This window comes from Amblyraja radiata, chromosome 3 (genome assembly GCF_010909765.2).
Source record: "Amblyraja radiata isolate CabotCenter1 chromosome 3, sAmbRad1.1.pri, whole genome shotgun sequence".
NCBI lineage: Eukaryota > Metazoa > Chordata > Chondrichthyes > Rajiformes > Rajidae > Amblyraja > Amblyraja radiata.
The window spans coordinates 87,689,111-87,715,759 of record NC_045958.1 but is presented as its reverse complement, the minus strand read 5'-3'; the positions used below and the strand labels follow the sequence as shown (position 1 = coordinate 87,715,759).

General features: G+C 42.8%; 1 protein-coding gene across 6 annotated transcripts in view; it reads left to right on the top strand.

Moving 5' to 3' along the window:
- cntln (centlein) overlaps window positions 1–26,649 on the top strand; it is a 392,762-nt gene that overhangs the window by 183,568 nt on the left and 182,545 nt on the right. For all 6 annotated transcript variants that reach the window (XM_033018258.1, XM_033018259.1, XM_033018260.1 and 3 more), the window contains exons 14-15: window positions 2,079–2,179; window positions 24,025–24,113. In XM_033018258.1, coding sequence (XP_032874149.1) covers window positions 2,079–2,179; window positions 24,025–24,113 — 190 coding nt within the window. The remainder of the gene's footprint in view (window positions 1–2,078; window positions 2,180–24,024; window positions 24,114–26,649) is intronic.

Sequence of the window (26,649 nt, the reverse complement as noted above, 5' to 3'; positions counted from 1 at the left end):
ATATACTTGATAACAGATAATGCATAACAGGGAAATAAACGTGATAATTGGAATAGCTCAGGAAGGTTGCGTAGAAATTGGTACGGTAAGTGGCCTCCTGCTATGTCAAAAATTATAGTCACTAATAAATCCAGTTGGTATTTCAAGGAAAGCTTATTTTTTTTAACCAGAGAAGTGATAGAAATATGGAATTTTCTGCCACATTGAATACTTGGGATGAATAACAGATACATTTAAGGGAAGGTGGCTCGTTCTGTTACTTTCATGTCTCACTTTATCATTTTCACGGGGAAATGGGTTGGGAAGAGATCCAAATAGGTTCTTTGCTTGGGTTCTTATTCATATTAATTTCTGACGGTACAAACAGGGTTTACTAGAAGGAGTTAAAGTTGCTCCTAAATTGATTTCTGCTTTCTTAACTCATAATTTGAACTTCTGAAAGAAGCTGGGTTGGCTGAGGCTGCAATCTGCCTTAGACAAGCGGGAGAAAGGAATGGAAAGATATGATAGTTGGGGGTGTGAGGGAGAGCAAATGAAGTGGATTGGGAAGAGGCTTGAATGGCCATAATTGTCAACTTTTGGTTGACAAATTGCATTGCATATTTTAAGTAATTTTGTGTAATAAGCCATTCATAAAATATTGTTGCTTTTAGATAGGTTTGATTTTTTAGTTGCCATCAACTGCCATCATAAATTGCATAATGATATATTTTGAATGTGTATATATAACAATCTGCATTGTTAACATTCTGATTAGCAATTTAGTAAAAGCAATCATTGACTATCAAAAGTAGATTTTTATAAATACAACTGGTAGCAATGTTACAAAATTTTGAGATTTAAAAAATCAAGTCTGCAATTTATCCCATCAGATAAAGCATAAAAAGAAGTTTAATTTGACACCTAATTCACTTTCATATCTCAAGTATTTAAAAAGTTATGGCCATTTTCATACTCGGAAATTAGCATCTTGTTCCCTATTGATTTTCTATGGACATAACAAAAAAGCTGTGATCGTGGACAGTCAAAAGCACATAACTTTCTTAAAAATTAAGAGAACTGAATGAAATTTTCAGTTATCATAGATTGAAGCATTCTGAAACAAATATAAAATAATCTTACTTGGATGACCTGAAATTAAAGCATATAATTAGTTAGTTACCCAATTGTAGCTAATTTCAAACTTCAATTACTAGATCTAAACATCTATCCATTTCTTAATAAATGATTAACATTTTTAAATAGCCTAAGTGTCCAAATAATATTCACAAATAATTCACCATAAAACATGATTTTTAAATCTCATTTACATTAATTTATAGGCCAAATGGAAGGAATTTAGTGTTCAATTGCTGTAAATTAAAGTCCATTTAAATCAGCTTTCCAGTGGGATCCTGTGAACGCGCTGGTTTAGAACGTTCACATTGCGGTAGATTTGTGCCCCCAAATGCCCAGAAAAATACTGCGGGATATAATGGGGCCCAAATTAGCTCCTCGCAACATTAAACTTTGTATAAAGGGATCTTAAGAAGCCCTTTTTAACGTAAAAATAAACAGCCTATCTTCCGTTTTCCCCTGTATGAGATCTTGCCCGTTGTCGGCGGTCGCGGGTTTAGAGGTTAATTTTTAACCTACTATAACAAGTAAAACTAAAAATAGCTCCAGCTACGGAATCTTCCAGCGATTTTTCGTTAATAATTAACTAGGCTGAAAAACCTCGATTTGAACAGCCTAGGGAAAATCGCGTTTTAAACCCGCCCCCCTCTAAACGGCGCCAAAATCGCGCACACGGGCTGGGACAGATTTTCAGCTATCTTCAAGTAGGCTTTGCAACATACCTACAACTGGTGCAAAAATTGTCAGCTATGGCTCTTAGTGATAAATCAACTAAGCATTGTTCCATTAGGGAATATCTCACCAACTCCAGTTTTCTCTGGTGCCTATATTTGACAGGATCATCATTATTCGCTTTGCCACTAAATTCGTTCAAAGTACTTTTGTTTGCAGAAAATGTGAGTTGTAGAAAGAAGCTATACTTGAGATTGCCGGTAATCAGCCTTGGGTTTCTTTTGTTGCAGTATGAACCTGAGAGAGGAGCTGGACCAGCTGAGAGTGCAGTCTGCTGTGGACAAAGCCACTATTCAGGAACTGACCATGTGCCTACAGCAGGAACGAGAAGGTGGGGAGAGCAGAGTGAATAAGATGTTATTCAGATCGATGTGAATATCTCTAATTGAAATCTGGCCATTGCCTACCACATGGCTTTTAGTTTTTGTTTTTCTCTCTTCTAATGAGCTTGTTTGATAAAAGGCTTGCCTGGAGCACTGAATATTTAACAGTGTTAATGAAGTATTTGCAGGCTGTCAGTTAATATTTTAGTATTTTAAGGTACTCTTTCAATGCAAAAAGTATGTCAACAGCATATGTGCTGAGCATAAAACCATAGTTTTGATGAGGCAAAACGCTTGATTGAGGCCTCTAAAACTTCAATAATTTGAGACATAAAAAGTAAAATGTTTTTGACTTTTGGTTTTCATAAGCCTTTATTAGCAATTTCCATTCAAGCAAATTTCTCATTCAAGCAATTGTTATTAAGAAAATCCACAAAAAAGTGTTACAATGGCTTAAAATTCCCAAAGAATTATATTTACGGAGGTGTCTTTCCTGCCATTTCTGGAGTGTTGCAAATTTGTTGCTCTTTTTGAAGTTGTATCAATTGAGGAAAACTATCAAACCAAACAGAGAGAAAAATGCAAGTTTATTTATGTTGTTAATTTTCTCATTTGATTTAGGAAGGTTAAATCGTAGGTGGGCAAAATGGGGACAGGAAGTGGCTTTGGCAGATAACAGTAATGGTAATCCCACCAGATTTTATAAATACATACAGGGAAAAAAGGTATCCAGAGAAAGAATGAGACCCCTCAGTAATCAAAGCCGTCTACTCTGTGTGGAGCCACAGGAGATGGGTAAAATCCTGAATGAGTATGTCGTCTCTGTTTTTACTGTGGCAAAAGACATGAGGACTGAGGAACTTGAGGCTGTCAATGGAAGTGGTCTGAGAGCAGTCAGTATTATGGTCGAGAAGATACTGAAGGTCCTGATGTGTATGAAGGTAGACATACAGTATCACCCAGGCCTGATCAGATATATCCAAGGACCCTGTGGAAAGATGGAGAGGAAATTGCATGTGCCCTGGCTGAGATTTACGAGACGTCATTAAATACGAGTGAGCTTCCGGCTGGAGGGCGTAAGGCTGGAGGGTGGCGAATGTTGTGCCTCTATTTAAGAAGGGCTGCAGGAAAAAGCCTGGGAACCACAGGCCAGTGAGCCTGACATCTGTGGTCAGAAAGTTACTAGAGAGTATTCTGAGGGATAAGATATAAGATGCATTTTGATGGACATGGGCTGATTAAGGGTAGTCAGCACGGTTTTCTGCGCAGGAGGTTGCGTCTTACGAATAATTTTTTTTTGGAGATGTGAGCAAAAAGGTTGATGAGTGCAGAGCTGTAGATGTATATATGGATTTCAGCAAGGTATTTAACAAAGTCCCGCATGGTAGGCTGCTCTGGAAGATTAGATCGCATGGGATCCAAGGAAAGATAGCTGAATGGATTGAAAATTGGCTTCATGGAAGAAAGCAGTGTGAATCGGGCACGGGGCTTGTTCTCACAGAGACCCAGGACCGTTGGAGACAGCGGTGGAGGGTCAGGGCGGTGAGTACTTGAATCGGGCACGGGGCTTGTTCTCACAGAGACCCAGGACCGTTGGAGACAGCGGTGGAGGGTCAGGGCGGTGAGTACTTGAATCGGGCACGGGGCTTGTTCTCACAGAGACCCAGGACCATTGGAGACAGCGGTGGAGGGTCAGGGCGGTGAGTACTTGAATCGGGCACGGGGCTTGTTCTCACAGAGACCCAGGACCGTTGGAGACAGCGGTGGAGGGTCAGGGCTTACCAAATCCCGTAACGTTCCACACTCCATAGGGAGGGTTTCTGGGGAAGCCGCTGATTGGTGGGAGCAGACTAGAGGAAGCAGCTGATTGGGTGCAACCTCAGGTTAGCATTTCTGCTTTCTGGTTAAAGGTACAGTGCTTTAGTAAAGGTACAGTGGGCTAAAGGTACAGTGGGCTGAAGGTACAGTGGGCTGAAGGTACAGTGGGCTGAAGGTACAGTGGGCTGAAGGTACAGTGCTTTTTGTTTATATAATAAAGGTACAGTTTAAAGGGCAAGAGGGAGCAGTTGTTGTGAGTCAGATACCTGCTGATTTCTCCCAGCAGTTTCTATTGTATTGTACTGGTATCGGATCCAGGGTAAGGCGAGAGAATGACAGTCAGAGCAGTGTACTGTTCTGGATGTCAGATGTGGGAGGTCATGGTGTCGGATGTCCCTCCAGACGTCCACATCTGCACCAGGTGCAGAGAGATGGGGCTCCTAAGGGACCGTATTAGGTTCCTGGAGCAGCAGCTCGATGACCTCTGTCTTGTCAGGGGGAGTGACGAGGTCATAGAGGGGAGTTATAGGGAGGTGGTCACTCCAAAACCACGGGAGGGAGACATGTGGGTCACGCTAAGGAAGGGCAAGGGGCAGAGGCAGGAACGAGGGAGTACTCCAATGTCGGTACACCTTGCAAATAAGTACTCCTGTTTGAGTACGGATGAGGATGACAGCCTGCCCGGGAGTAGCAACAGCGGACGGGCCTCCAGCACAGAGACCGGCCCTGTTGCTCCGAAAGGTAGGGAAAAAAAGAAGAGGGCAATAGTAATTGGGGACTCTATTGTTAGGGGGTCGGATAGGCGTTTCTGTGGCCGCAGTCGGGAGACCAGGATGGTGGTCTGCCTCCCTGGTGCCAAGGTCTCGGACGTGTCTCAACGCATCCAAGATATCCTGAAATCAGAGAGAGAGGAGTCTGAGGTCGTGGTACATATTGGTACAAATGACATAGGTAAAAAGAGTGAAGGGGTCTTGAAGGGAGGATTTAGGGTGTTGGGAGGAGAGTTAAGGAAAAGGACCAAAAAGGTAACAATCTCAGGATTACTGCCTGTACCACGCGACAGTGAGAGTAAGAATAGAGCGAGGTGGAGGATAAATGCGTGGCTGAAAGACTGGTGCAGAGGGCAGGGATTCAAGTTTCTGGATCATTGGGACTTCTTTTGGGGAAGGTGGGACCTGTACAGAGAGGATGGGTTGCACTTGAACCCGAGGGGGACCAACATCCTGGCGGGGAAATTTGCAAAGGTCACTGGGGGGACTTTAAACTAGAATGGTTGGGGCGAGGGACTCAAATAGAGAAAGCTAGTAGACCAAATGGGAGGCAGGAAGCAGAAAAGGGAAGCACTCGGACACAAGAGGAGAAAGAGAAAAAAGGAAATAAACAGAGAAGAAGAGACGGGGGGTTTCTCAGAATGTGTGAAGATAAAGCTCTAGATGTAAAAGGGGCAAAAACGGAAAAGAAGGGTAGTAAAAATCATCTGAAAGTGCTTTATCTAAATGCGCGGAGTATTCGAAATAAGATAAATGAATTAACGGTGCAATTAAGTATATATAGTTATGATATCGTGGCCATTACGGAGACATGGCTGCAAGGGGATCAGGACTGGGAGTTAAATATAGATGGGTACTCGACAATTAGAAAAGATAGACAGGAAAGAAAGGGAGGAGGGGTGGCCCTTTTAATAAGGGAGGGAATAACGGCAATGGAGAGGAAGGATATTGCGTTGAAGGATCAGGATAGTGAAACAGCTTGGGTACAGATAGAGAATAACAAGGGGAAAAAAACACTAGTGGGTGTAATTTATAGACCTCCAAATAGCTGTGACGCTGTTAGTCAGAACATAAATCTGCAAATAGTTGACGCATGTAAAAAGGGAACTGCTGTAATCATGGGGGACTTCAATTTTCATATTAATTGGGCAAACCAAACTGGGCAGGGTAGACTAGAGGAAGAGTTTATAGAATGTATTAGAGACGGGTTCCTAGAACAGTATGTCACGGAACCGACAAGGGGGGAGGCAATCTTAGATCTGGTCCTGTGTAATGAAGCAGGATTAATTAAAAATGTCATAGTTAGGGACTCGTTGGGAACAAGTGACCACAATATGGTCGAATTCCATATTCAAATAGAAGGGGAGCAGGTTGAAACTCAGGCTAGGGTGCTTAGTCTAAATAAGGGGGATTATGAAGGTATGAGGACTGAGCTGATCAAAGTTGACTGGGATAGCAGACTCAAGAATAAGACGGTACATGAGCAGTGGTGTACGTTTAAGGATCTACTGTATAACCTTCAAGAAAAATTTATTCCTATGAAGAAAAAAAGGGGTAAGGGTAAGAACAGTCAGCCATGGCTCAGTAAAACTATAAAGGATAGTATTCGGCTGAAGGCAAGGGCATATAAGGTAGCCAGAGGTAGTGGGAGGGTAGAGGATTGGGAAGCATTTAAAGGTCAGCAAAAAGTAACTAAGAGATTAATTAAGACGGGGAAAATAAGCTATGAGAGGAATTTAGCGAACAACATAAGAACTAATAGTAAGAGTTTTTATAGCTATATAAGAAGAAAAAGGGTGGCTAAGGTGAACGTTGGTCCATTGGAGGGTGAGACTGGAGAGTTGTTGGTGGGGAACATGGAAATGGCAAAGGCATTAAACGAGTATTTTGTATCAGTCTTCACCATAGAAGACACAAAAAATATTCCAACGCTGGATAAACAGGAGGCGGTAGGAATGGAGGAGCTAAATACTATTAAGATCACCAAGGAGGTGGTATTAGGGAAATTAATGAGACTGAAGGAGGATAAATCCCCTGGGCCTGATGGATTACATCCAAGGGTCTTGAGGGAGATAGCAGTGGGGATTGTGGATGCATTGGTGATAATTTTCCAAAACTCCCTGGAGGCAGGAACGGTCCCAGTGGATTGGAAAATGGCCAATGTAACACCTATATTTAAAAAAGGAAGTAAACAGAAGGCGGGTAACTATAGACCGGTTAGTCTAACATCGGTGGTGGGTAAAATGTTGGAGACAATTATTAAAGAAACACTAACGGGCCACTTGGATAAACATGACTTCATCAGACAGAACCAGCATGGTTTTGTGAAGGGGAAATCGTGTTTAACGAATCTGCTCGAATTCTTTGAGGGAGTAACAACTCGGGTGGATAAAGGGGAACCGGTGGATGTGGTATACTTGGACTTCCAAAAGGCTTTTGACAAGGTGCCACATAAGAGACTATTGCTAAAAATAAAAAATTATGGGATTGGGGGTAATATATTAGCATGGGTAGAGGATTGGCTAACGAATAGGAAGCAGAGAGTGGGGATAAATGGTTCATACTCGGGATGGCAACCGGTAACTAGCGGGGTTCCGCAAGGGTCGGTGCTGGGACCCCAGTTGTTCACAATTTATATAAATGATTTGGAGGAGGGAACCAAGTGTAATATATCAAAATTTGCGGACGATACGAAAATGGGAGGGAAAGTAGGGGATGAGGAGGATAGGAAGAGTCTGCAAAAGGATATAGATAAGCTAGGTGAGTGGGCAACAACTTGGCAGATGAAATTTAATACTAATAAATGTGAAGTCATTCACTTTGGGGAAAAAAATGATAGGGCAAGTTATTTTCTAAATGAGGAGGAGCTGCGTTGTAATGCAACGCAAAGGGATCTAGGGGTATTAGTACATGAATCACTAAAAGTCAGTATGCAGGTGCAGCAAGCAATCAGGAAGGCCAATGGAGTTTTGGCCTTTATTGCTAGGGGGATTGAGTATAAAAACACGGAGGTCTTGCTGCAGCTGTACACGGTATTAGTGAGACCACATTTGGAATACTGTGTACAGTTCTGGGGTCCATACTTAAGAAAGGATGTACTAGCCCTGGAGGCAGTGCAGCGAAGGTTTACAAGATTGATTCCTGCAATGAGGGGATTGACATATGAGGAAAGGTTAAGTAAGCTGGGACTCTACTCTTTGGAGTTTAGAAGAATGAGAGGCGATCTCATTGAAACGTATAAGATCGTGAGGGGCCTTGATCGGGTGGATGCACCGAGGATGTTCCCAATGATCGGGGAGGCTAGAACTAGGGGACATAGTTGCAGAGTGAGGGGGGGCTCTTTTAAAACTGAGATGAGGAAGAACTTCTTCACCCAGAGGGTGGTTAGTTTGTGGAATTCACTGCCCCAGGGAGCAGTGGAAGCAGAAACGTTAAATATATTTAAGTCAAAAATAGATGGTTTTTTAGCTGCCAAGGGGATAAGGGGCTACGGGGAGAGGGCAGGGATATGGACCTAGGTATGGTTAGTATAGTAGACCTGAGTGATCTCCTGGACAAGTGTCGATCGCCTGGATTGGGGTCGGAGAGGAATTTCCCGGATTTTTTTCCCGAATTGGACCTGGGTTTTTATCCGGTTTTTTGCCTCCCCCAGGAGATCACGCGGTTCTTGGGGTGGAGAGGGGTGATAGCGGTATAAAGGGGAGGGTAGTGTCTTGTGTTCTGTGTCTTGTGTCTACTGTTTGTGGGTAAGTGTGTCTGTTTGGTGTTCAGCCATGAGTGAATGGCGGTGCGGGCTCGACGGACCTGGTGGTCTACTCTCGCACCTACTTTCTATGATTCTATGATTCTATAAGCAGAGGAAGGTTATTTTTCAGACTGGTGATGTTCCTCAGTGTTTGGTGCTGGGCCTAATTTTGGTTGTCATCCATATCAATGATTTGAATGAGACTACAAGGCATGATTAGCAAGTTTGCAGATCACAATAAAGTGGGTGGTATTATAGATACAGGTATTAAAGATGGTTTTCAATAATTACAGCAGGATATTGATCGGTTGGGCAGGTGGGCTGATGTTATATAATGGCTGATGTTATATAATACAGAAAAATGTGAGGTTGCATTTTTGGAAGTCTAACAAATGCAGGATTTACACCGTGAATGGCGCTGGGAAGTGTTCTAGAGCAGAGGGATCTAGGCATGCAGGTACATAAATCCTAGAAAATGGCATCACAGGTAGATAGGGTGGTCAAAAAGGTTTTTGGCACATGGGCCTTCATCAGTCAGAGTATTGAGTATAGAAGATGGGAGGTCCTGTTACAGTTGTACAAGACAATGGTGAGGCCACATTTAGAGTATTATGTTCAGTTTTGGTCATTAAGTTCTAGGAAAGATGTTGTCAAGCTGGAAAGGGTACAGAGAACATTTACGAGGATGTTGCCAGGACTCGAGGGCCTGTGCTATTGGGAAAGGTCGAGCAGGGAAGGACTTTATTCCTTGGAGCACGGGAGGAGATAGGTGATATCATAGAGGTGTAAAAAATCATGAGAGGAAGAAATCAGGTAAATGCACGGTGGTTTGTTCAGAGTAAGGGAATTGAGAACCAGAGGACATAGGTTTACGGTGAGGAGGGAAAGATTTAATTCCACAGATTGTGAATCCGTGGAATTCTCTGCCACGGAGGGCAGTGGAGGCCGATTCACGGGATATTTTCAAGAGAGAGTTAGATAAAGCTCTGAGGGCTAACGGAATCAAGGGATATGGGGAGAAAGCAGGAACGGGGTACTGATTTTACTTCGGAGTCACGTGAGTGACTACGTGAAGAACCCCGCCAGGACGCATGCGTGTCATATCGCTACACGCATTGCAACAAGTCACAGCAAGGGGGAACGACGTTCCCCCAGCGGCAAAATTTGAAAGCCAGGAACAGCAGGTAAGGAGACTCTGCGTTCCAGAATTTGAAATTCGGGAACAGCAGGTAAGAAGACTCTGCGTTCCTTCCACTTACCTTTTAGGTTGAGACATGGACCGGATCCGTGAAGGCTGCGGGAAAGCTGGCGGGGGAGAACCGCGGAGTAGCGGGCAGCCGGCAGCAGCAGCCAAAGACACGCTAATCTCCCGTAATGGGAACAGCTGTGCCCGACTTTCGCTCCCTACTCGCTCCCGCACTGGGCCCGGCCGGGCGGGAGAGGGAAGCAAAAATTAATGTTCCCCGCGCTGGGTTTTTCACAGGGGGGGAAGCTGGACAAAATAGTGTCCACAAGTGCTGCTATGAAGCTGGCTGGGGAGGACCGCGAAGTTGCGGAAGCCAGCAGCAACTGAAGGCACAAGCCCCGTAAGGGATCAGCTGTGCCGACTTTTGGTCCCGCGCCGGCCAGAACACCACGGCCGGGCGGGAGACTATTTAAAGAGCGCCGTTGATTTTTGGACAAGTCAATAACGGCAGCAGACGGGGTGGAACGACGTTCCCCCGTAGCGACAATTTTCAACCTGGACCTGCAGGTAAGAGCTGCGGTCTTTTTGTGTTTTACCATGCTGATTTCAGGTGGAGAAACCAACGGGCTGCGACAAAGCTGGTGGGCTAGATGGGATCAGCTGTGCCCGATGTGCCTCCACACCGGCCATATCCACTCCACGGAAGGGCAGTAAGAACAAAGCTGGAGAGGGAGGACCGCGGAGCAGCGGGCAGCCAGCAGCAGCCAGCGGCACTAGGATCACCGATAGTGGGATCAGCTGTGCCCGATGTCGCCTCCACACCGGCCAGATCCACGCGGCCGGGCGGAAAGGCTAGACACAAAACAAACAAGGTCGTGGACTCAGAGGAGTCCGACTTTGAACAACCGCGGGCGGCCAGCGCCCGAGAGCGCTGGAGCCGGATGGAGCGGTGTATGGAGCTTTGCTCCAACGTGACAGACTCCGGGAGATGGAGTCGGGTCACTGTGGGCCCTATGATAAACCCACAGCAGTGCCTCTTGAAGGGCTGCACAGTGCTTCTACCTCATCAGAGGGGAGCACTGTGGGTCAGTTCTGGGTTGACCTGGAAGAGGGGTCCGCAGAAGGAAAGACAAGTGTGCAGGGGGTGCAAGAACAAGAGAACCTACTGGAACCCACTACGGCCAAAGACAGCACCCCCACGCACCCACCAGCAGAACTGGTGAAAGCTCGAAGGTCCGGTACCCAAAACATGAGTCTTTTTAGGCCATGGCCCAGGCCGGCCTTCTTGGAAGATGCGGGGACCTCCAACGCCAACCAAACCGAAAATCCAGACCCCAGCGCGACAACAGCAGCAAAGAACCTACAAAAAGTAAACCTACCACTGGTAACTATGGAGGTAGGTGGGTCTGGTTCCCTACAATATACAGGGATCACGGAGGTTGGGTGGAGATTACACTCTTTCTGAATGCATGGAGCATGATAACAACCGATACTTACATCTTAAGCAGTATCCAGGGATATACAATAGAGTTTATACACAAGTACAGCCCTCCAGTTCAACATATACTGAACCGAATGTTCGTGCCTCCTGATGAAGGAATATCAAAAGCGCAAGCTGAACTGAAGCGGCTTTACATAAAAGGTGTAATTGAGAAAACTCAACACGAACCATTAGAATTCATGTCCAATATTTTTATCAAAAACAAAAAAGATGATGGTTATCGCCTCATCATAGATCTGACAAAATAGATACCTTTGTTACTCCTTAACAATTAATTTCCAAAGGTTACTTCAATGGCCAGCATCGATTTAAAAGATGCTTACTATTCAGTGCCTATACGAGGTGACCACAGATGTTACTTAAAATTCAACTGGATGGGACAACTCTGACAGTATAAAGCACTGCCAAATGGGTTATCATCAGCCCAGGCTGTTCGCAAAAATTTTGAAAACAGCCCTAGCGTTTCTACGGAAACATACTCACATGGTCATGGCATATTTAGATGACATACTCATTGTGGGCAAAACTTTGGAATTGGCCAAACAAACTAACAGCCACAAAAAAGTTATTTGGAAAACGGGGATTCATTTTCCATCCAGTTAAATCTAAACTAACGCCTTCCACTACTATGGACTATCTGGGGTTTCACCATTGACTCACTTCACATGTCGGTGACTCTGCCTAAGGGAAAGGCTAGAGATTTAATAGAGGCTTGCAATAACCTCACTGACATCAGTAAACCATCCATCAGATTGGTAGCAAAGTAATGGGCATAATGATGGCTGCCTTTCCAGCCACACAATTTAGACCTCTACATTACCAAAACTTACAGAGAGCAAAATACAAGCACTCTAAATTATGCAGGTCACTTTGACAGATCTATGAAACTACCAATCAAGCTAAAATGGTGGATAGATAACATCTGGCTTTGTTCCAATCCAATCATTGTCAGTAACCCTTCCATGGTACTACAAACTGATGCCAGTGCACTTGGGTGGGGAGCCACCAATACCATCACCAGCTGTCGAGGTAGATGGACTGCCCAGGAGGCATCATTATTACTCACACTGGGCATAAACTACCTGGAAATGTTGGGGCATTACATGGCCAAAAGTCATATTGTACTGGGTCATATCACCAGCATGTTAGACGCAGATAGACAATACCACCGTGGTAGCATACATTAACCACAGGGTGGAAACAAATCGACATCATGTGACAATCTGGCTATACAATTTGGCAATGGTGTATCCAGAGAGATATTTGGATATCAGCCACTTACCTCCCAGGAAGACTAAATTCAGTAGCAGACGCCAGGTCACGCAAACTTAATGAAAACACCAAATGGATGTTGAATAAAATATTATTTGCTGATATCACAGCAAAATATGGAACACCAGATATCGATTTATTCGCATCTAGACTTAACCACCAGTTATCAAATTCTGTTTCATGGGAACCATCCCCTGGGGCAGCGGCGACAGATGCATTTTCGCTGCATTGGGGGGGGGGGGGGGGGGGGGGGGGATATTGTCTATTTACGCATTCCCTCCTTTCCCTGCCTCATCAGTCGGGTATTAAGGAAATACAACAAGACTCTGCATCTGGTATTGGTAGTACCCGATTGGCCTACACACCATGGTTCCCAGTGGTATCAAACATGGTATTAGAACCATGTATCACCATCCCTCATAGACCAGATTTATTGCTACAGTCTATATCAGGGAGTGGGCGATGCTCTGCCATAAAAACAACATCACCTACAGAGACATGAACATCCCGTCTGTTCTGGAATATCTGGCAAGCCTCCTCTATGATGAGGGGCTCAGTTACAGTGCCATCAACTGCGCCAGAAGTGCCCTATCGACTTACCTATGGCAGGGGACAGAGCATTACACTGTTGGGACTCACCCACTGGTACAAAACTTATGAGGGGAATTTTTAATACTATCCCCCAAGAACCAGATACTCCCAATTATGGGATGTAAGAATTATCCTGAAGATGCTCAAGAATTGGTCTCCAGCAACAGTTCTGTCCCTACACAGACTGACATTAAAACAGTCATGCTAATGGTATTGGTCACGGCACAGAGGATACAATCACTGCAAAAACTAGACTGGACAACATGACTTCCTCAACAGAAAATATTACGTCTCATATTTATGAGTTAGTAAGCAGAACAGAAAGGGATCAGCAGGCCTCAATATACAATTAGGTCATACCCAACAGATGACCGTCTGTGTATAGTAAGACATCTGTCGTTATTCATGGAGAAAACGAAAATCCTAAGAGGCAATGAAAAGGCACATTTTGGTCAGCCACTAGCAACCACACCAAGAGTGACGGTCCAGACCATCTCAAGATGGCTGAAACAGGTGCTAACACAGGCTGGGGTGGATACTAATATTTTTAAAATCTGTTTCCACCAGGGCTGCAGCCACATCGGCAGCGATACAGTTGGATGTACCAATGGACCAAATCCTCAAGGCAGCAGGATGGTCTAGGGAAAACATTCCAATTATTTTATAATAAACCAGTAATGAAACCTGGAACGTTTGCAGAAACAATTTTAAGTTCTGTAAATTAATTTAAACCCGTAAAAAGGGGTTATAAATTTGTGTTAACAAATTTTATCATTTCAATGTCGAATTTATGTCCAAATTATGTTAACACAATTCCTCCTACAGTCAAGGCAGACGTGATGCATGGACTCGTTTCCACGGCATGAAATCACAGAGCTTTAAAATCTTCACGTAGTCACTCACGTGACTCCAAAGTAAAATAGTAAGATTAAACGAGAACTTACCAGTTTGAAGTTTGATCTGTATTTTATGAGGAGTTACGATGAGGGATTACGTGCCCTCCGCTCCCACCCTGATCATATACTTAACTGGTATCTCTTCTCTAATCTTACTATGTTTAGTCATTACAGTTATCTGTGATTTCACACCGCTGCTTTGAAGAATGACACGTATGCGTCCTGGCGGGCTTCTTCACGTAATCCCTCATCGTAACTCCTCATAAAATACAGATCAAACTTCAAACTGGTAAGTTCTCGTTTAATCTTACTATTTAGGATGATCAGCCATGATCATATTCATTGGCGGTTCTGGCTCAAAGGGCCGAAATGCCTATTCCTGCACACATTTTCTATGTTTTCTATGCTTTTCTAGGTAACAAAGCAAGCAGTGAATTGAATAGTAAGCTCTGGTAGGGAGGCTGACACTTATAGGTGTGATTGTTATTCTATAAATGATGAAACAGGATATATATTTATTAAATGAATAGCATAAAAATGCCGTTGGATTGCAAACTTGTCGTGGTCGGGGAGCTTGTGTGTCTCAGTGACCCCTAGAGCTATGCCAGTGGGAGATTCGTCTCCTGTTAGGGTCTCCCATGCTGGACAGGTCGAAGGGTAGAGGCGAGACGAAGAGCAATCCACTGGTCCTCCAGGTTGGAGGTTGAGCACAGGGCTAACAACCCTGTCTCGTAAAACAAATATGTTACGGAAACAGCAACTGAAGGAATCAACAATACTGGGCGTGATGGACTTCAAGGGCTATCGACAAATGCTAGGATGAATGTCAATGGTGACCAGACAGCATCCCATGAATAGCCCTGCACTGGACACCGGAAGGGAAAAGGAAAAGAGGGAGACCCAAAACCATCTGTAGTGGAGGAAATGAAAATAATGGACCTGACCTGGGGTAGTGTCCAGAAGCTAGCCCAGAACAGACAGGAGTGGAGGACCTTCGTTGCTGCCCTACATGCCAAGAGGCATAATAGGCAGTAAGTAAGTAAGTAAGTAAGTAAGTAAGTATAGGAATGAGCTCTTTCAGCCGACCTTGTCCATGCCATCTGTGATGTGTTTCTATGCTAATCCCATTTACTGGCATTATGCCCGTATCGCTCTTTGCTTTTTCTGCCCAAGTACCTTTCCAAACACCCTATAACTGTTGTATTTAAAACTGATTTCTGGCATTCTGGCAGGCAGGTTTGCTACTACAACACAGGTGGTTTTAAACTAAATATGGGGGGGTTGTCAAATGGTATAGTCAAGGACAGAGTTAAAGGGAAAGAGAGTAAAGGGGTAGTTAATGACCCCAGGATTAACGGGAAAGAAAGCTCACAAAGGGATAGGAGAGTATGGCCAAGTGTAATAGGGATCGATGTGAAAGGTGAGATGCGTAAGGAATTAAAAGTATTGTATTTGAATGTGCGAAGTATAAGAAGTAAAGTAGATGAGCTTGAGGCTCAGTTAGAGGTTGGTAGATATGACATTGTGGGGATCACCGAGACGTGGCTGGGAACTTAATATTCAGGGTTATACATCCTATAGAAAGGACAGGCAGGTGGGCAGAGGAGGGGGGGGGGGGGGTTGGAGGTAGCTCTGATGGTGAGGGATGGAATTCAGACCCCTGCGAGGGAAGACATAGGGACTGACGAGGTAGTCACTGTGGATTGAGTTGAGGAATTGCTAAGGCATGAAGACGCTAATTGATGTTATCTACAGCCCCCCAAGTAATAGCCCGGATATAGGGTGTAAGTTGCAGCAGGAGTTAAAACTGTCTTGTAACAAAGGTAATGCCACTGTGGTGATGGGGGATTTCAATATGCAGGTAGACTGGAAAAATCAGGTTGGTTCAGGAACCCAAGAAAGAGAGTTTGTAGAATGCCTCCGAGATGGATTCTTAGAGCAGCTTGTAATGGAGCCGACCAGAGAAAAAGCAATTCTGGATTTAGTTTTGTCCAATGAACCAGATATGATAAGAGAACTCGATGTAAAAGATCCGCTTGGAGGTAGTGGTCATAATATGATTAGTTTTAATCTGCAATTTGAGAAGGAGAAGGTTAAATCGGAAGTGTCAGTGATGCAGTTGAACAAAGGGGACTATGAAGGCATGAGAGAGGAGCTGACCAAGGTAAACTGGAAAGGGATCCTAGCAGGAAAGATGGTGGAACAGCAATGACAGGAATTTCTGGGCATAATCTGGGAGATGCAGGATCATTTCATTCCAAAAAGGAAGAAAGATTCTAAGGGGAGTAGGAGGCAACCGTGGCTGACAAGAGAAGTTAGGGATAGAATAAAACTAAAATAAAAGATGTATAACACAGCAAAGAGTAGCCGGAAGCCTGAGGATTGGGAAACTATCATAGGGCAACAGAAGGAAACAAAACGGGCAATACGGGCTGAAAAGATGAAGTACGAGGGGAAGCTGGCCAGGAATGTAAAGAAGGACAGTAAAAGCTTCTTTAGATATGGTAAGGGAGAAAAAATAGCAAAGTCAAATGTGGGTCCTATGAAGGCAGACACGGGTGAAATTATTATGGGGAACAAGGAAATGGCAGAAGAGTTGAACAGGTACTTCAGATCTGTCTTCACTAAGGAAGACACAAACAATCTCCCAGAAGTACTGGAGGACAGAGGATCTGAGGGGGTAGAGAAACTGAAATAAATTTTCATTAGGCGAGAAATAGTATTGGGTAGGCTAATGGGACTGAAGGATGATAAATCCCCTGGGCCGGATGGTCTGCATCCCAGGGTCCTCAGGGAGGTGGCTCTAGAAATAGTGGACGCATTGGTGATCATTTTCCAATGTTCAATAGATTAAGGATCAGTTTCTGGGGATTGGAGGATAACCAATGTTATCCCACTTTTCTAGATAGGAGCGAGAGAGAAATCGGAATTACAGACCAGTTCGCCTGACTTTGGCGGTGGGAAAGATGCTGGAGTCAATTATTAAAGAGGTAATAATGGGGCATTTGGATAGCAGTAAAAGGATTATTCCAAGTCAGCATGGATTTATGAAAGGAAAATCATGCTTGACTAATCTGGAATTTTTTGAGGATGTGACAAGTAAAATGGATGAAGGAGAGCCAGTGGATGTAGTGTATCTAGACTTTCAGAAAGCCTTTGATAAGGTCCCGCACGGGAGACTGGTGACTAAAATTAGAGCACATGGTATTGGGGGTAGGGTGTTGACATGGATAGAAAATTAGTTGGCAGACCGGAAGCAAAGAGTAGGAGTGAACGGGTCCTTTTCAGAATGGCAGGCAGTGGCGAGTGGAGTGCCGCAAGGCTCGGTGTGGGGGCCGCAACTGTTTACCAAATATATTAATGATTTGGAAGAGGGAATTAGGTGTAACACTAACACGTTTGCGGATGACACAAAGCTGGGTGGCAGTGTGAACTGCGAAGAGGACGTTAGGAGGTTGCAGGGTGACCTGGACAGGTTGAGTGAGTGGGCAGATGCGTGGCAGATGCAGTATAATATAGATACATGTGAGGTTATCCATTTGGGTGGCAAAAACAAGGGGGCAGATTATTATCTCAATGGGGTTAGGTTAGGTAAGGGGAAGGTACAGCGAGACCTAGGTGTCCTTGTACACCGGTCACTGAAAGTTGGCGTGCAGGTACAGCAGGCAGTGAAGAATCCTAATGGAATGTTGGCCTTCATAACAAGAGGATTTCAGTATAGGAGTAGAGAGGTTATTCTGCAGTTGTACAGGGCTCTGGTAAGACCACAGCTGGAGTATTGTGTACAGTTTTGGTCTCCTAACCTGAGGAAGGACATCCTTGTGATTGAGGCAGTGCAGCGTAGGTTCACGAGATTGATCCCTGGGATGGCGGGACTGTCATATGAGGAAAGATTGAAAAGACTAGGCCTGTATTCACTGGAGTTTAGAAGGATGAGGGGGGATCTGATAGAAACATATAAAATTATATAAGGACTGGACAAGTTAGATGCAGGAAAAATGGTCCCAATGTTGGCCGAGTCCAGAACCAGGGCCCACAGTCTTAGAATAAAGGAGAGGCCATTTAAGACTGAGGTGAGGAAAAACTTTTTCAACCAGAGAGTTGTGAATTTGTGGAATTCCCTGCCACAGATGGCAGTGGAGGTCAAATCACTGGATGGATTTAAGAGAGAGTTAGTTAGAGCTCTAGGGACTAGTGGAATCAAGGGATATGGGGAGAAGACAGGGACGAGTTGTTGATTGGGTACAATCAGCCATGATCACAATGAATGGCGGTGCTGGCTCGAAGGGCCGAATGGCCTCCTCCTGCACCTATTTTGTATTGTTTCTATGATTCCAAAGCATCCTCTGGCAACTCATTCCAGATTTTCAGTACGCTCAGTGTGAAAAACTTATTCATCAGATCTCCTTTAAAGTTCTCCCCTTTCACCTTAAACGAAAGGCCTCTATTTCTAGACTCCCCTGCCCTAAGATTAAAGATTCTGATGATATCCTTTCTACGCTCCTCACATCTATCTATACTATTACTAAAACTCTCATCTTGACCACTTTCGGTCTGCGTTGACAATTAAATTTGTGCAAAAAGGCCACCATATATCGCTAGGATTTTTTCGCCACCTTAGTTACCGTTCTCCTCTGCTCCAAGCCACCAAGTTTTGTTCCGATCGGTGAAATGTGTGAAAAGTTATGAAAGTTAAAAAAATTGTGAGATGAGCAGAATGGTCTTCTCGCCTCTCATCCACCATGAAGGTAACGCCCCTTCCGGCACCCGCTGTCCGGCAGGGAGAATAAAGCTGAAGCGGACTGCGAGCAGGGCTATGTTCTGTTTTCACGTGCTGCCTGTGCAATTAAGCAATTCATCAGCTGATAGTGGAGCTTGTCTGATTGAAATGTTTCTCAATCTGACCAGGAAATTATTGGAAAGCACAAATGAGGCATGTGTGAAAAACAAAATATTTAGGTTCTCATCATGTGGGGGCTCTAATGAAAGTAAAATGAGGAATAAGAGAGATATACAATTTTAATTTCTTAATGCTTTTCACAGCGAAGTATTTCCCAAAGTGCATCACCAACAAGAAGGGTAAAGTGCAGTGAGTAGGGTTGTGTGGAGCTGAATTGTTGAACCAGGACTAATAATCAAGGCTTCATCAAAACGCTGCCTGGATTAGAGGGTTTCATCTACAAGGAGAGGTTGGATAGACTGGATTGTTTTCTCTCAAACATTGGAGGTTGAGGGCAGTCTTGATTGATGTATATAAAATTATGAAGGACATAGATTGGGCAGACAGTCAGAATCTTTTTTTCCAGGGTGGAAATGTCCAGCACTAGAAGGTGAGCGGGGCAAGTTTTTTTTACACAGAGCGGAGGGGGCCTGAAAGGCATTGCCCGGGGTGGTGATGGAGGCAGAAACAATGGTGGCATTTACGAGGCTTTTAGATAGGCACATGGAAGTACAAGAAATAGAGGGACATGGATCATGTACAGGGAGATGAGATCAGTTTAACTTGGCACCATGTTTGGTACAAACATTATGGGTCGAATATTCTGTACTGATCTATGTTTTATGTTCTAAAATATATTATTTGAATGGCAATCAAAAAGAGAGCACTTCATTGACCAAAGCCATGGTGAATGGTATGTCCATTATGCTGAAGGCAGCAGGGAGGTTAAACAGTAAAAAATATACCATGAATCTCATTCAAGATATTTGATATCTTGGTGATGTGGCAAACCTAACTTAGATATTCATTTTATAGAATTTTGGATGAGATAGGTACAAATTTTAAAAGTACCTTTGGATAGGAAAATGTGATTGCATCTGGGATGGTTTGTAAGGAAAGTGAGGTTTTCAATAAAAAGTGGAATATTTTCAAAGCGAGGAGGAGCTAGTCATTTATAACCATTCTTGGCCATTTCATGAGCTGACTTGTTTTGCGATGATCTCTTTTTCTATGCTGAAAATTTCAAATTGCAGGAAATTACCTTATAATATGAAGTATTACGATAGCAGTCAAGTTGATAGACACTGCTAAAACTATCCCTAGGATTGATGGAGGTTTCATGACTAACTGCAGTGCTGGGCATGTTTCTGGTAGCTCTGCATGAACTTAAAGGCAGCTTTTAATCAGATACAACAGTAAAGAGAAATTATGGCTATAGGACTAGATTCACATAGCTTGAGTCATTCCTCACACAAAGGAAGATCGTTGTGGTTATTGACTGATTGTTTTGAGTCTGGTCACCACAGCAGCAACTCCTGAGAGCAGGTTTCTAGTGCCATTCATTTTCAGCTGCTTCATTGATGATGTTCCTTCCATTATGAAGACAGCGATGGGAATGACTCCTAAGTTGCATTTGCAATTATTCTACTAATGAGATGTGCTGTGCCTGCTTGTTGCAAGACCTTGATCACATTAAGGCTTGGCTGATTAGTGGAATTGGGAACGGGATAGTGTCATTGTTGACCAGAAGTTTAACTCTTCGCACCATGTACAAAGTGCCTCCACAAGCCTTTACACTATTTCCATGATGCTAATGCAAGTATAATGAACTATGCATCATTTGTCTGAGTGAGTCCAGCTCCAACAACCCTCATGAAACTCAACATCACCTAGAACAACACTGCCCATTTATTTGACATCCTATCCACCACCCTGATCATTATTTTCTTCTGCAACACATCTGCAAAATGCACTGCAACTTTTTTCGTTCTGCACCTCCCAAACCCATAACCCTATAGTACTTTCTGCAAAGACAGGAGGCATATTTGAATGCCATCACCTTCAACAGATACACAAGAGACTGCAGATGTTGGAAAAACTCTGTCAGGCAACATCTGTGGAGGCAAAGGGATAGTCAACATTTTGGGTTAAGACGCTGCATCAATCTTGATGCTTGGTCTCGACCCGAAATGTCGACTATTTCCTTGTTTGCTGTGTTCCTCCAGCAGCTTGTCTTTTGCTCCGGGCTTCAGCATCTGAAGTCTCTTGTGTTAATATTCCTCCTGTCCTTGCGCAGGTTCTCGTCTGAGTCTTGCACCATCCGGACTTTCATTTCTTTTTTCTTGGTGTCGTTGGTTCTAAATCTTGGAATTCCTAACTCAATTACACGATGGAAGCAACTTCACCTGAAGGCCGCTCAGAAGGGCAATTAGGCACAGAAAATAAATATTGGCCTTGCCAATGATTCTCACAAATGTTATCAAAATTAAATATTAGGTGTATTCACAATTCAATTTGATTCATTTCATTAATGCTGGAAGCCTTTTCTTATTATTTTTTAGGGTTCCTGTGCTGTATTCATAATTTGAAATATTTTATATTGGCGACGTTGGCTTGCTGACTCTGAGCTGTCTTTTCAGTTCAGGTATTCCAGTCTTTGAAACATATTAAAGTGAATAGTTTGAAAGTATTAATGTAATTAAACTTTTTCATGTTTTCTGTGTGCATATTTAATGGTCAGGAAGTTTTGGAGCAAAAATTCAAAGTTTTATGAGTCTTTGAAGTGTTACTTGTTAGTTCTTTTGATGTTCCAAGTGTGGTATTTTGATTGTCAAAATCAAAGTCATGCTATGTGAATTGTGGGATCAGGTTAAGCTTGATGATAATCATATACTCACAATACTTGTTGGCTCAGTTCTGCCAGGATCTGCATGGAGTAAAGTTAGAATTTGTTTAATGTTAGTCTGGCACTGCTCCATTCTCCATGCCATACTCATCATCATGTTCCTTCTGCCGTCTTCCTGTCAACTAAGCACCTTCCACTTTTTTTTTAATTTTATGGGTGTAAAAATACTAATGAAATGACCTGGCCTCATTTTGCCACTGCATAGTGCAAAAGGGAGGCAGGATTTGCTGTAATTGTTCACGATAGTCATCTGAAGGGTGACACTTCTAACATAAATAAAAACAAAGTGCTGCAGGAACTCAATGGGTCAGGCAGGTATGTGAAGGGGGTTCGGAGGATTTACTTGAAATTATAGAAAACCTTGTTCATGCTGTTAGGTTGAAGACTACTCGCGGAATATGAGTTGCTGTTCCAGCTTGCATATGGTCTTGCTTTGGCAGGGGAGCTAAAATGGCATTCAACCAAGAGTTCCCGTGAGCCTTGAAAGACATTCTCTTCACAGATGCTGCTAGACCTGCTGAGTTCATCCAGCAGTTTATGTTTGACTGAAGATTCCGGCATCTGCAGTTTCTTGTGTCACCAGCGCCTTATATTCCTCTTGGGTAGACTGCAGCTGATGGGCATGAGTATTGAATTCTCCAATTTCAAGTAAACCCCTGATCCTATTCTCATCCCTCTACCCCTCGTCCGTGCACACGCTTCTCTCCCACCACCAAACACACCTTGCTTCTTTCCCCCTCCTCCTTCTGCTCACCACTCACCCCACCAGTCTTCCAAATCTCTTTTATCCTTTCTTTTTCCGCTCACCCTATCCGCTTTTACCCATATCCCTTCCTCCTGCTTTACTTTACACACCTCTTCCTTCATTACCAACGCCCTTTCTCACCATTTCTCCTGCAGCCTTTGTCACTACCACCACCCATCTGCTAATCACCCTTACTCACCTCACCTTAATAGGCTTCCATTCCTCTGTTTTACAGCTTATTCCACTCCAACCCACCCCTACTCCATCAGTCTGAACAAGGGTCCAGACCTAAAACACCGTCTGTCCATTTCCCCCCACAGATGCTGCCTGACCTGCTGAGTTCCTCCAGCAGTTTGCTCAAGGTTCTGGCATCTGTAGGCTTTTGTGTTGACATTTTTAACATAATCAGTTAGAATTTGCAGCTAGCTATGTTATCAAACTGTCGAAGCGGCCAATCATATTGGGGAATTTCTGAGACAAAACCGAAAACCGGACATACAATTTTTAATTAAGTTTAATCTTTCAGTGGAGCATGAAATAAAGTTGGCAGGCTGACATAAATAAATAGATGCCCATGAATAAACGTGTTAAAAAAGTGAAAATTATTTTCAGCTCCATTACATTGAGACAATTACAATGCATATAAATAAAATTAGTGTTTTAGCTCCAGATTGTTACCAGTAAATGTTGCATAATAAGTTATTAAAAACTCATTTAGACCTCATGCAACTAATTGTAATATTTTCACGGTATGTTTACAGCAGGAGCAATTTATTAGTAGCTAAAATTCATGTCAGTTCTATTGAAGTCCCCAGCAAGATGTGGAAAAAACTGAAATGCTGAAACTTTGTTGACGTGTATGTGCGTGTGTTGAGTTTAGTTTTGTGTATTGTCACAAGATGTATAGTGAAAAGCTTTTGTTGGGTGCTAACCAGTCAGCAGAAAGACAATACACGATTACTATCGAGCCATCCACAGTATACAGATATATGATAATGGGAATAACGTGAATAACGTTTAGTGCAAGATAAAGCCAGTAAAGTCCAATCAAGAATAGTCTCAGGGTCTCCAATTAGGTAGTTAGTAGTTCAAGAGTGTTATCTTGTTGTTGGTAGATTGGTTCAGTTGCCTGATAACAGCTGGGAATCTGAAGGTGTACGTTTTCACTCTTATATACGTTAGCCCGATGGGAGAGGGGATAAGTGGTAGTAGCCAGGGTGCGACTCGTCCTTGATTATGCTGCTGGCCTTGCCAAGGCAGCGTGAGTGGTAAATTGAGTCACTGGATGGGAGGCTGGTTTGTGTGATGGTCTGTGCTGCATTCACAATTCTCTGCAATTTTGGGGGGTCTTGGATGGTGCAGTTCTCATGCCATGCTGTGATGGGTAATAATAGTGAGCATTGATAGTTTTTGCAATGTAACGAGCAAAATCAGGCTTCTCAGTGTCCCTGGTTGACTGTACTTAGAGTTAGCCGATTATTTAATTCCATTCATTTATAAGCAATTTGTCTTTTTCTGAGAGCGGAAGTAGATTTTGTCATGGTGCTTTTGCTCAGAAGCAGTGGCATTATTGATTCGACTTTTACTGATTTAATGTTATAATGAGAAAATGATGCAAATTATTTAAAAGAGAGGTCATCCTGTTTATTCTGTAAAAAAATTTGGTTTCAAAAAGGATTCTTATTTTATTATTTTCAATTTCAGAGCTTCTCTTCAGACTTGAAGAAGCTGGAATGAAATGTAGCACGCCCAAAACTACAACACAAGAAAAGCTGGAACATTCATTAAAGAAGGTGCAGGAAACAATTATAACATTCCTCAGAGAGTTGATTATTGCGCATACAGTATATTGAAGCATACCTGTGTTGGCTTATTTAATATGGTAAGCTGTGTATTCCATACACAGTGCTGCAGGTGGTGAATATATTAGACCTCATCCTTCACTGACAAGTCTTAGCATTCATGGATTGTTGCTCTGTGAATATGAAAAGTGGCTGTGCAACAAAGATCTTTCACTTTTTACCAAGTGGATAATAATATTGATAGTTGCTTCTGAGGCATATTGCTTTCCCGTAGTTTAACAGTTTAACTGAAAATATCACTTTAATTTTGTCGTCAAGTTTACTGTCATATGCACAAGTATGGTGAGGTACAGGTGCCTGCTTGCAGCAGCATTACATGCACATTGATTCAAACACAAAAAAAAAACTAATGTTACTTATATTATGCATGTATTGCACATACAATTCCTTTAAGAATGAAGACTAAAAAAAAACATTAGTGCAAAACCTGATTAGAAAATAAGTGCATGCAGTGGATCACAGTGTTCTCTTGTCAAGTTAGGATTGGGGTTATTCAATTGTTCCATGGTTCAATGGAACAATTGAATTCAATTGTTCCAATGTTCCATGGTTCTCTTCACACTGTGTTTTTGATTTTCTGTTTTTGGAATGAATTCTGTTTTTAATTTGTGTCTCTGTGATGTCTTTATTACTTATTTTATTCTGATTATATGTTTTACTATGTAAGGTGTCCTTGAGATTTTGTATGAAAGGCGCCCATTAAATATAAAATTTATTATTATTATTAATGGTGCTTTATTGTCACATGTGCGAAGTGTAAATGCACAGTGAAAATCCTTTCTTACAAACAGTCCAGTAGAGTATCTCCATACCACCCCGATTAGCAATTGTACAGCAATAGTCCACTGAGTCCGTGTGCAAAAGGCTCCACGTTTGAGTCGGTTCAAGAATCTGATATTTGAAGGAAAGTAGCACTTCCTGAATCTGGTGTTCTGGGATTTTGGACTTTGTACATCCTGCCTGATGGTACTCGTGAGAAAGAGCATGATGCAGATGGTGGGGGACCCTTGATTACAGATGCAGCATTCCTGAGACCGGGGTGAGTCCTCCACTCTCTGCAGCCTCTTGTGTTGGAATTGCCATACCAGACCATGTTGCAAGTAGTCAGGATTCTTTCTAAAGTAGAACTGTAGAAATTTGTTAGAGTATACGGAGATATACCAAATATCTTTAAGCTTCCAAGAAAGTAGAGGCGTTGACATGCCTTCTTCATGTTATGTCCATGTACTGGGCCCAGAACAGGTAGTCCGAGATATTAATGCCCAGGAATTTGGAACTGCTAAATCCCTCCACCACCAGCTCACTAATGAAAACTGGAGCATGGTCTTCCGACTTCCTCTTTCTAAATCAACAATTAGTTATTCTGGTCTTGTTAACGTGAGCAACAGATTGTTTTCATGGATTCACCCCCTTGAAGCATGTCATGATATCGGCCACTTGCACCAGATGTCCAGCTTTGGTATAATCCTGTTACTATCAAATGTAGGTCCTTTTATTGAAATCAGTTAATGTTTTGTTTTTTTCTCAGAATTGAAGCATTGTAGATAATTGATAGATATATGTCCAGTTTCAGGCATAGTTTTTTTAAATACTGGGTTCCTAATTAGATGACAAACTCATTTGCCAAGGTATCCATTTTCATCATGTTGACAGCTAAGAAATTAACCTTTGAAGAAGGGAAGTAAGTCAAAGTCTGAAGAAGGGTCTCAACCCGAAACGTCACCCATTCCTTCTCTCCAGAGATGCTGCCTGTTCCTCTGAGTTACTCCAGCATTTTGTGTCTATCTTCTACTCAAAGTAAAAGTTGGGTTTAAACAGATTTTAACCCTCAAGGTGCCGAGCACAAATTGCTTTCTGAGAACAGTGGCCAAATTATCTATATTAATTTATGATAGGAAGTTTTGAATTAATTTTGAAATCTTACTAATACATTTTATCAAAATAAATCCTTCCAGCCAGGCCAGGAGCACAATTTATTACTAAGTAAGTTGTCAGATTTCAATGTCACACACAGTTTTTTTTAAAGGATTGTCAACTGAATTTCCTTCAGGGAGACCTAACTCTTGGCATCACAATTGGCACTGCTTGATAATTCAGTGGAATTCAGTGGAATACCAATGGGTAGTTTGTAGACACTGGAGAGAATGCAAAGGTGATTGACAATTATGTTGGCAGAGCTGAAAATTTGATTTGTAGGTGAGAATGGTTAGGTTGGAGTTGATTTTTATGAAACAAAACGTGGTTGAACATAGATGTAAAATGTTGAGGGGCCTGGAATGGTAAACAAGTCCTTTTTACTTTGATGGAGTGGTTACTAACTCAGTGACATTGGTCTAGGGTAATCACTGGAAGGGTTAAAAGGAAGTTAAGGAAATATTCTTATTTCCAGACAAAGTGGGATCCAGAACTCATTCTTTGAAGGTTTCGGAAGGCAGAAAACTGTTTGAATGAACATTGGAAAAGCTCT